Source organism: Pseudophryne corroboree, chromosome 2 (assembly GCF_028390025.1).
Source record: "Pseudophryne corroboree isolate aPseCor3 chromosome 2, aPseCor3.hap2, whole genome shotgun sequence".
NCBI classification, from domain to species: Eukaryota; Metazoa; Chordata; class Amphibia; order Anura; family Myobatrachidae; genus Pseudophryne; species Pseudophryne corroboree.
Window position 1 is genome coordinate 962,409,724 of NC_086445.1, and position 11,136 is coordinate 962,420,859.

The following is an 11,136-nucleotide window of genomic DNA, read 5'->3' on the forward strand; positions in this document are numbered from 1 at the left end:
GTTTGTAAAACTTTAAGTTAATTAATTTTTAAAAACCAAAAATGTAAGCAGTTTGCTTTTAAAAAAAATTAAATAAAAAAAAAACCATATCTTGTTTAATAGAATTTATGTTAAATGGGTGACTCTCATATTAAACATTTTTGTTCTACACAAATGTGTCATGTAACTGGTTTTCCACAGCACGGTAGTCTTCTGATAAATTGTGATTTACTTGGATGTGCTTCGGAAAAATGCTCCCAGTTAATCCACCGAGCCTGCAGAATAAAAAAAAAAAAGGATAATGGTTTAAATATATTATAAATATATATATATATATATATATATATATATATATACAGGTTGAGTATCCCATATCCAAATATCCGAAATACGGAATATTCCGAAATACGGACTTTTTTGAGTGAGAGTGAGATAGTGAAACTTTTGTTTTTTGATGGCTCAATGTACACAAACCTTGTTTAATACACAAAGTTATTAAAAATATTGTATTAAATGACCTTCAGGCTGTGTGCATAAGGTGTATAAGAAACATAAATGAATTGTGTGAATGTACACACACTTTGTTTAATGCACAAAGTTATAAAAAATATTGGCTAAAATGACATTCAGTCTGTGTGTATAAGGTGTATATGAAACATAAATACATTCTGTGCTTAGACTTGGGTCCCATCACCATGATATCTCGTTATGGTATGCAATTATTCCAAAGTACGGAAAAATCCCATATCCAAAATACCTTTGGTCCCAAGCATTTTGGATAAGGGATACTCAACCTGTATATATATATATATATATATATATATATAAATATATATATATATATATATATACACACATATATTAGCGGGTTGCCGGGTATTGATTAACTTATGTTCAGGTGTTTTTAATTATGTGGTTATGGTTCTTAACTGTTTGTATTATTTATCTGTATTTGTATGTTCACATTTCCTGTTGTTTGCGGTTGCCTGGTAACGATCTGACGTGTGGTCCGGGCCGCACCCCCCTGCCTGTCCGACGTCGATTCTCGGCGCCGGCCCGTGCAGATGACGTGTTTGCCCGGGGTCGGTGGGAGGCGGCTGGAACCACGCGATTGGAGATGTGCAGGCTACCGGTATGTATATATATTTCATGTATCACAGGTTGCTGGTCGTGTCTTGATAAAAGGGAGCTATCCCTGAAACGTTGACTGCATCAGCGTTGCCTGTGTTGTCTTTATTCTGAGTGCCACCACACGTTCGACTACATGCTCATCCAGAGAGGTTAGGCACCAGGACTCGTTGTTTCTTCCTAAGCGTGAGTGCCGGACATCTGTTCTATATCTATTTAGGTGGTTTCAGTTCATGTCACTGCCAGTCAAGGCACCTGCTGTATATCTATCTGATCAATTGAAGTTCAGACACAGCGAATGTGGGACTTACACTGTACATAATTTCTTGCATTTATGGTGATTTAATATGTCTGCACCTGAAGAGATACCTGGTTTTTGTATTCCTGTGTTACCAGAGGGAGACACTCTCACACATACTGACACAGAGGCAGAGCAGATTTTGTTTCCAGCTTCAGCATTCACGGCAACAAATGAGGAATCAGCTGATGCTTTGATTGCACAGCTAACCAAACTCAAAAAGAAAGAAGTGGACTTTCTGTTACACGGAGTGACACTTTCAGATTATTTCAGAGATAAACGCATTCCAAGAGGCTTCCGCATTAGGAACACCCCAACTATCGGGCGTCAAAACCCGGAGTTTTGCCGCAAATGGGCCGCAGTGCTCAATCGTTGCTCTTTTGATCTTATTTTATTGGTGGTAGCCGAGTCCAGAAGAGAACTTGAGATCACTAAAAACAAAATAGAGGCTTTTGAAAATACCCATCTTGCTAAAATCCATTCAGAAGCACCGCCGGATTGGCTTGATAAATTGTCAGGGCAAATTGAAAAATATCAATCTGACCTTGTAACCTTCAAAAAAGCCAAACGCACTACGGTGAATCGTGATTACGACCTTAATCAGGTCTACAGTTGGGTATACAACAAAGGCCCGAGATCACAAAGAAATTCCAGACAGCGCAGACTGCCTAGGAATTTTCCTCTTGAGACTGATCAATCCAGTACAGCGATCTCATCAAGCGATACAGAATGTGCTACGGCATCCACTTCAAAGAAGTCCAATTCTGGAGTAAACACACGCTCAAAAAACGAGCGGACAAAAGAGCCAGGACCCGTCGGGGCGGCCAAAACAGGAGGGAAGCCGCCAAAAGCATCAAGAAAGAAAGTATAGTGTTCAATCTGTCATCCAGGTCGCTCACTACAGATGAAGTCAATGTGCTAAACAAAGGTTTGTCCTTTGTGCCTACATGCACTCCAGACGTCTTTAAAAACAAGGTCGACCTGTTTAAATTGAACAGACGCATCAAACTTAAAGAATTCTTTCAAGGGAATACCTCTGTATCTGAAAAAACTCCCATTAACAAAAAGTCAGTGTTTAATCCATCAACACTTAACAAAAGCATTAAAAGTTTTTCTGGCTGTTTGGAATCTTATGTCAATGAAGCGTCCTCACACACATATAAAGGACCATATAACCTCTCCAAAAATGAGCAGGTGGCACTCAGCAACCTTGGAAAATACGATGACATCACGATCCGCCCGGCGGATAAGGGCGGCGGAATCGTAGTCCAAGATGTAACTAGCTACAGGAATGAAGCATATCGTCAATTGAACGACACAGCGCTGTACGAAATTTTGCCAGACGATCCCACCATCCAATACAAAATGGAACTTGATTCGATCTTACAAACAGCAGTGTCTACCAACATTATAACAGTAGCAACCAAAGAAGCCTTAACAGTTGCTTGGCCCAAGATTCCCATGTTTTACACGATTCCCAAACTTCATAAGGACACGGTCAATCCACCGGGACGTCCCATCATCGCTGCCAGAGACTCGTTGTATTATAATTTATCTCGTTACCTGGACTATTATTTACAGCCCTTGATATCGAGTCTACCATTATGCCTGATGGACACTACCTCTCTCATTAGAGTACTGCAATCTATTTCTCCTCTTCCAGCTCAATTTTTGCTTTGTACCATCGATGTGGTTAATTTGTATACAGGTTGAGTCTCCCTTATCCAAAATGCTTGGGATCAGAGTTATTTTGGATATGGGATTTTTCCGTATTTTGGAATAATTGCATACCATAATGAGATATCATGGTGATGGGACCTAAATCTAAGCACAGAATGCATTTATGTTACATATACACCTTATACACACAGCCTGAAGGTCATTTTAGCCAATATTTTTTTTATAACTTTGTGCATTTAAACAAAGTGTGTCTACATTCACACAATTCATTTATGTTTCATATACACCCTATACACACAGCCTGAAGGTAATTTAATACAATATTTTTAATAACTGTGTATTAAACAAAGTTTGTGTACATTGAGCCATCAAAAAACAAAGGTTTCACTATCTCAAGCTCACTCAAAAAAGTCCGTATTTCGGAATATTCCGTATTTCGGAATATTTGGATATGGGATACTCAACCTGTACCAGCATTCCCCATGATAGGGGTTTAGCTGTGATGCGATCTTTCTTAGAATCTAATATTGATTATTCAGGTCCTGATATTAATTTTTTTGTTCGACTACTTGCATTGACCTTAGACAGGAATTATTTTCTGTTTGATAAAAAAATCTTTCGCCAGCGGACTGGGTGCGCCTTGGGATCATGTGTGGCACCCAGTTTCGCAAATATTTTTATGAGCGAAATAGAAAAACAGTTGTTCTTTGATAATGCGTCATATTCCCAACACATCATCTTATTTCGTCGTTATATCGACGATATTTTGATGATTTGGTCGGGTACGCAACAGGATTTTGAGGAAATGATTTTCCAGGTGAACCAGAAAGATGCCGCTATTAAATTCACCTATGAATGCAGCTACAATACTGTCCACTATTTAGATGTGGCTATTTCAGTTGACAGTAATTGTAATATCGTTACCAGCATGTATTACAAACCCACCGATCGCAATACCTTGTTGAGGGCTAATAGCCATCATCCAGAACCTATGAAATGGAGTCTTCCATTTTCTCAGTTTCTGAGAATCAGAAGGATTTGCAGCAATGAGGAAGATGCCAGAAATCAAATGCTGAATATGGCAAAAAAATTTACAGCTAGAGGGTATTCTCAAGAATCCCTTAAGCAGGCAATGGAGAAAGCACTTAGTACATCGAGACAAGATACGCTTGTCCATAAAGATTCTGAAAAGGTTTCAAATAAGATGATTTGGACACAGGATTATACAACCGCCAGTAAGACATTAAATCATCAAGCTAAAGGCATATGGCCGGTGATTGCTAGGGACAAAGATCTACCCAGCTTTAAGGACACCACTCTTATGGCAGCGTATAGGAGGGGTCGCAACATTAAAGACATAGTAGTCCATAACGACATTTCTGATTTTGGTCAAGAAAAATTGCCACATTTTTTGACCCGTAAACCAGGCAACTACAGGTGTACAGGATGCACTACCTGCAGCTGCTTGGAACCGGGCAGCACTTTTAATCACCCCAGATCTGGCAAACTTTTTAATATTAAATATACCCTGACCTGCAGTAGCAAGTTTATAGTGTACTATATTAAGTGCCCTTGTGGGCTACTTTATGTTGGTAAAAGCATCAGACAGTTCAAGGAGAGAATTGCACTTCATAGGTCCAGCATACGGGCTGCCTTAGAAGGCAAAGGTAGCGATCTCCCAGTAGCACGACACTTTAAAAATTGCAATCACAGTTTAGCGTCAATCCGCTACAAAATGATCGATCACGTTCCATTAAACAAAAAAGGTGGTGACAGAGGTCAGGCACTTCTGAGAAAAGAGGCATGGTGGATACACACCCTTCAAACGGTGCATCCACTGGGCCTCAATGAGGCACTTAGCTTCAATTGCTTCTTGTAAACTTTTCTGCTTAAATAACACGTATTCGAAATCATTTGCTCATTCAGGGTGTATGAGGGGTTTCGCTTAGGTCTTTATGCTTCATATGTTATATAGTGTGCGGTATTACTAGCTCTACACTAATATACCAATTAGGTTAACTACATTGTATTTGCATGCAAACCACACAGCTACGATCTTTTTTAGATTTAAGATTAAAGATGGATACAGCATTGATTTCGGAGCATACTTATGCTCAGATATTGTTATAAGTATTGTTTCTGGTGTTTTTGCTCGCTGACATTATTGTATCACTCTGCTATATATTAGCGGGTTGCCGGGTATTGATTAACTTATGTTCAGGTGTTTTTAATTATGTGGTTATGGTTCTTAACTGTTTGTATTATTTATCTGTATTTGTATGTTCACATTTCCTGTTGTTTGCGGTTGCCTGGTAACGATCTGACGTGTGGTCCGGGCCGCACCCCCCTGCCTGTCCGACGTCGATTCTCGGCGCCGGCCCGTGCAGATGACGTGTTTGCCCGGGGTCGGTGGGAGGCGGCTGGAACCACGCGATTGGAGATGTGCAGGCTACCGGTATGTATATATATTTCATGTATCACAGGTTGCTGGTCGTGTCTTGATAAAAGGGAGCTATCCCTGAAACGTTGACTGCATCAGCGTTGCCTGTGTTGTCTTTATTCTGAGTGCCACCACACGTTCGACTACATGCTCATCCAGAGAGGTTAGGCACCAATGAAAAGAAACCTTGATGAGAGGGATACAAGCTTTTACACCGTGAGTAACGGTATGCCATACCTCTGCACCATATGATAAAGATACCATGATATGTGTTTAACATCATCTCACTGAGTAAGTGAGGTACGCTAAGGAGCGCTTCACACTATCACCTGACTAGTGGTTATCATTTAACCTACATTTTGTCTTTGTAAGGAGATTCTTCATTTTGTTGTCATAAATATGCAGATAAAGAGTTTAATTTAGGTACTCTTTGAATGTATTAGTACCTGATTCTTCAAATATCTGCAGAATTATACAGAACACCTAAATTTGTAGAACTATTGAATCAGGTAGTTTCTACACATGATTCCATCTTGTGTTTATTTTTCATATACAACCTCAATCTGAGAGCATCTATCAAAGAAGACCTAAAGTGGGATGATAGAGACATACCCATAGGATAAGTATTTTCCCTTATTCATCTATTTCCTCACCTAGACCCAATAGCGCCATCTTCTTCTTCACCACACCTCTCTTACAAGCATTTGGACTGTCTGGGATAAGTCCTTTAGAAGTAACGAGGCTGCCACAGAGTCTTTTGAAGCGCCCAGTAAACCCCAAACAAACCCTTTTTACCAGGACTCGTTGTTTCTTCCTAAGCGTGAGTGCCGGACATCTGTTCTATATCTATATATATACATATATATATACACACACACACACACTTGTTGGATGGACCGGCACTCCTCCCTTCCTGCAACATCTGTACCCTGGTGCCCTCTGGAATACTTGTTATAGGCTCCTCTATCAAACAGCAGCAGCATTTAAAGGGATTTGCAATCAAGCAAGTTTTGCTTGATTAGAAATCCCTTTGAGTGCCGCTGCTGTTTGATAGAGAATATATATATATATATATATATATACACACACACACACAAAATAAATAAATATATCTATATATCAAGAGGGTTAGAAGTAGCGGCCTACAATTAAACACTTGTATCTCTTCCACCCCATCTTACAATAGTATGACCAATCTGAGGGCATTACTAGCTTCAGAAAAAGGCTCAAAGTTATGGGAAAACCCTTGAATCAAAAGTACAGTTTGTAAGGGAAACCAAACCCTGTTTGAATACACACCAGTTCTGCCTTCAGTATTAAGGAAATAAAAAGGTGAAGTAGGTGGTAAAACATAAACACACCAATGTGGTGGACGGACAGCAGAACACTGATTGGGAAGGTTATGGGGTGTCGGCCAGAAGGGCAAATTAACACAAAAATTGTGGATTCCCTCCAGAGCCATTCACCAGCTAGAGCGCAGGTGCACAGAGGATAGTATCTCACCTGTGTGACGGTTTCCGCTGACCCATAGCCCCTCTGCTTGCCAGACATCATCCATCCAAGGGTACCATTGGGGCGGTCTTGACAGGCGAAGCTACTCTCTGCTGGAACATCTGTTGGAGATGGTGTCCTGGAAAAAAAAGAGTCTCCAACAAGGTAAAAACACACACACACACTTCCACACATGTTTTAGGAGCCAAAACCACACATTACCTTAATCTCCTTCCTGATATACACAGAGCAGGAAACAAATGAAACAGCTGCCACAGCTTCAGGAAGGCCTAAGGCACATCACTGGCTGCTGAAAAATAAGACGCAAAGGGGTTAGGCTATGGAAATAGTCTTCACTTTCCGGTCAGGAATATCCAGTGGCTGCAAGGCAGCCGTGGAAAGCCCTTCTAAGGGAAAAAGCTGGCAAAAAACTGGGTTCCCTCCTTCCAGCTAGAGCGCAGGTGCACAGAGGATAGTATCTCACCTATGTGACAGATTCCGCTGACCCATAGCCCCTCTGCTTGGCCTTCAAAATCAACATAGGGAATCGCCAAGCAGTGAGGTGACTCAGCTGCACTACCTGTGGGATGGCTCGCTGTAAAGAAAGTTTAAAAAATAGAATTGTACAATCCAACCCTATGCAAATACTTGGACAAAAGTATACACTACAATAGAAATACATACCAAATACCGCAGCCTAAAGATTATCCAAAACAGATAGAGCCGCTATATTAAAGGCCAAACTGAACAAGGCTGTAAACAGAAAATAGCTACTTTCAATACAAGAAACGTGTGGTAAAACATGTCAATTTACCTAAAAAAAAACCAAAAAACTTACCCTTGAAAGTAACTGATGAAATGATGACAACTGGAAAAATGCCAGAACAAAATTGCCAACAGGCCGGAAATTTGGGAACAAATAACTGGCGGAAGAACACAACTTGATGCCAAACATTGAACTCCTAGAAAATGCAAGAGAATCCATGTTGAAATTGAAAAAAATTTACAAATTTAACACCACAAAAAATAAAATAAAAACCAAAGCAGAGATTACACTTACAAGAACTAAAGAATCCCGCAATTACATCCTGCCTGGTATCACTCCCCATATCAATCACATTAGGTACTACTGAACTGAGGTTCAGATCCAAAGGAACCAATGGATCAATCACCATCTCCAGTTTGTTTGCAATACAGATGTTGTGCAGAATGCTGCATGCAACTACTATACTGCAAACTTTTGATGGAGAATAGAGAAGAAGACCCTTGCCGCGGTCTAGGCACCTAAATCGGCTTTTAAGAACGCCAAAAGTTTGTTCTATAATGACTCTGGTCTTTTTGTGGGCCTTTTGATACCGCCTTTCAGCAGTACCATGTGGATCTGACAGAGAAGTGAGCAGCCACGACCGATTACCGTATCCAGCATCACCTTTAATAAAAAAAGAAAAAAAAAGAGAGGAGTAGATTTTTAAAAAAATAGTACAAAGTACATGTATACAAACCACATATAATAAAATGCCAACACTTACCTAACAGCCAGCCGTTTGGAAAAGCACCTTCCTCAAACAGACGGCAGATTGCAGACTGCTGCAAGATAAAGGAATCGTGAGTGGACCCAGGAAAGCGTGCATTCACATTCATTATCCTTAGGTTTGCATCACAAACCATCTGGACATTAAGCGAATGGAAGAATTTACGGTTTCGGTAATATTCTTCCATTTGCTTTGGCGCAGTCATTGCAATGTGGGTGCAGTCTATTGCACCAAGCACATTGGGCATTTGCGCAAGCTCATAAAAATCCCCCTTCACAGCACGCCACTCAGCATCACACTGGGGAAATGTAATAAATTTCCCAGTGTGTTTTAATATAGCTTTGAGAAATTGGTTCAGGCAACGGGAAAACGTTGCCTGAGACATACCAGCCACTTCGGCTAAAGTGGGCTGATATGTGCCAGATGCCAAAAAATGCAATGCACCAAGAAGTTTGCACATTCCAGGCACTGCTTTGTTTGTTGGCATTTTGGGCTCCAAATCCTCATGTAAGAGCTCATATAGCTCATAAATTGCTGAGGGGGAAAGGCGGTAAAGCTTTACCACACTATCCTCTCGTATACCATCTAGCAAACGTCTTTCGCGACACAAACGAGGCCTAGGTATACGGGCCAGCTGCAGATTAGTGTGTGGTGTCATGGTATCAGCACTGTGCTACTCCAGCCATTGCATTCTGGATTCACTGGCACAGGCTGCAAGCATGAACACCCACACAGAATCTGGGAAATAGTCCATTCGGATGTGTGAACAAAACTCAAAACACAACTAAAAACTATACAAAACCACAGTCCAAGATCTGCGATTGAAAAGTTCCTCTTCAAAATTCTCAGCACTACAGGTACAGCAATCCTCCCTCTTCAGCTGAAAAGCTTCTTCTGCAGCTGGAGATGTAAATTGACACTACTAAAAAGGGGAGGTAGAAACCACTTTAAAACCAATGCAGGGGTAAAAAAATTATGGTCTCACAGTTTGCCACTGTTTAAGTCATTAGACAATTAAAAGCATTTGCAAAAAAAACAAAATTGAAAAAAACTCTCATCCCTCGGGGGATGAGAGAAAAAAAGGGAGAGTTTAGGGCTAAAACTGTCGGGAATTAGAACTCTCTCCACACCCGCGAGTTCATTGAATTGGTAGGACCCTTATAACCTATAGGGAGAACAAATTGTCGGGAATTATATATACATCGCCGACTAAAAGCATACATCGCCGACTAAAGAGTCACATCGCCGGGAATTGAATTGGTGGGAATTCCAATTGTCGACAAAACTTATGAAAACTCCCGGAATTGGCAACTAGTCATCGAATAGAATTGACCCCCTTGTTCTTAAATGGCACTGGCTGTATGAGCCAATCAGACTCCTCCCTGATGGTACTGCATGATGGATAAGTCATACCTCCCTACACCTGGAGGCTTCAACCCGCCGAAAAGGCAGCATGGCCTTTTGAAAGTGGGTGTGGTTTCACGTGATTGACACGATCACGAGCCACACCTCTCATTTTCGTAACAGTGGGGGCACGGCCATCGCTCTGTGAGCTGCTGGCCATGCCCCCAGTCCCTCTGGTTCATTGGAATAGACGCTGTGTGCATGAGCACAGCATCTATTCACCTCTGTTCCAGACAAATATTTAAAATATTGACTCATCAGTCCAGAGCACCTGCTGCAATTTTTTTTGCACCCTAGTTCCTAAGGCCCAAATGTATTAAGCCTTAACAAGAGATATAGTGGAGACAGGTAAAGAGTGATAAATGACTAGCCAATCAGCTCCTAGCTGCCATGTCACAGGCTGTGTTTGAAAAATGACAGGGGCTTGTTGGCTGGTCATTTATCACTCTTTATCCATCTCCACTTTATCTCTTGCTAAGGCTTAATACAGTGGGTGTGGTTCATCAAATCGACAGTATCTAGGTCGACAATGTTTAGGTCGACCACTATAGGTCGACAGTCACTAGGTCGACATGGATGGAAGGTCGACAGGGTTTCTAGGTCGACATGTGCTAGGTCGACAGGTCTAAAGGTCGACATGAGGTTGTTGTTTTTTTGTCGTTTTCTTCGTAGAGTGACCGGGATCCCAAATTAGTGCACCACATCCCCTCGCATGGCTCGCTTCGCTCGCCATGCTTCGGGCATGGTGCCTTCGCTCCGCTACCGCTTCGCTCGGCACACTTTACCGTTCCAATCGTAGTCTACGTGGATCGTTAAGTATGAAAAAATTCAAAAAAAGAATTAAAAAAAAAAAACTCATGTCGACCTTTAGACCTGTCGACCTAGCACATCTCGACCTAGAAACCATGTCGACCTTCCATCCATGTCGACCTAGTGACTGTCGACCTATAGTGGTCGACCTAAACATTGTCGACCTAGATACTGTCGATCTTCAGACCGGATCCCTAATACAGTTGGGCCCCTGTTTCATATTTGAGTTGCTTGGCCTTGTTTCCATGTCGAAGCTTTGGCTTTTTGGCTGCAATTCTTCCATGAAGACCACTCCTGGCAAGACTACTCTGAACAGTAGATGGGTTTACCTGGATCCCACTGGTTTCTGCCAGTTCTGAGCTGATGGCACTGCT

General features: G+C 41.3%; 1 protein-coding gene across 2 annotated transcripts; it reads right to left on the reverse strand.

The window, feature by feature from the left end:
• Nucleotides 1-167: 167 nt before the first annotated feature.
• Nucleotides 168-9,497, reverse strand: LOC135050150 (putative nuclease HARBI1). Of its 2 annotated transcripts, none has more exons than XM_063956349.1 (8): nucleotides 8,546-9,497; nucleotides 8,077-8,445; nucleotides 7,855-7,978; nucleotides 7,701-7,769; nucleotides 7,501-7,611; nucleotides 7,239-7,323; nucleotides 7,029-7,155; nucleotides 168-254 (listed from the first exon to the last, which is right to left on the reverse strand). In XM_063956349.1, coding segments are annotated over exons 1-3 (1,032 nt in total). In that variant the 5' UTR covers nucleotides 9,207-9,497; the 3' UTR covers nucleotides 168-254; nucleotides 7,029-7,155; nucleotides 7,239-7,323; nucleotides 7,501-7,611; nucleotides 7,701-7,769; nucleotides 7,855-7,976. The 2 variants fall into 2 exon arrangements, with proteins under 2 accessions (XP_063812419.1, XP_063812418.1); XM_063956348.1 differs by having other exon boundaries at nucleotides 7,239-7,326.
• Between the last annotated feature and the right edge of the window lie 1,639 nt (nucleotides 9,498-11,136).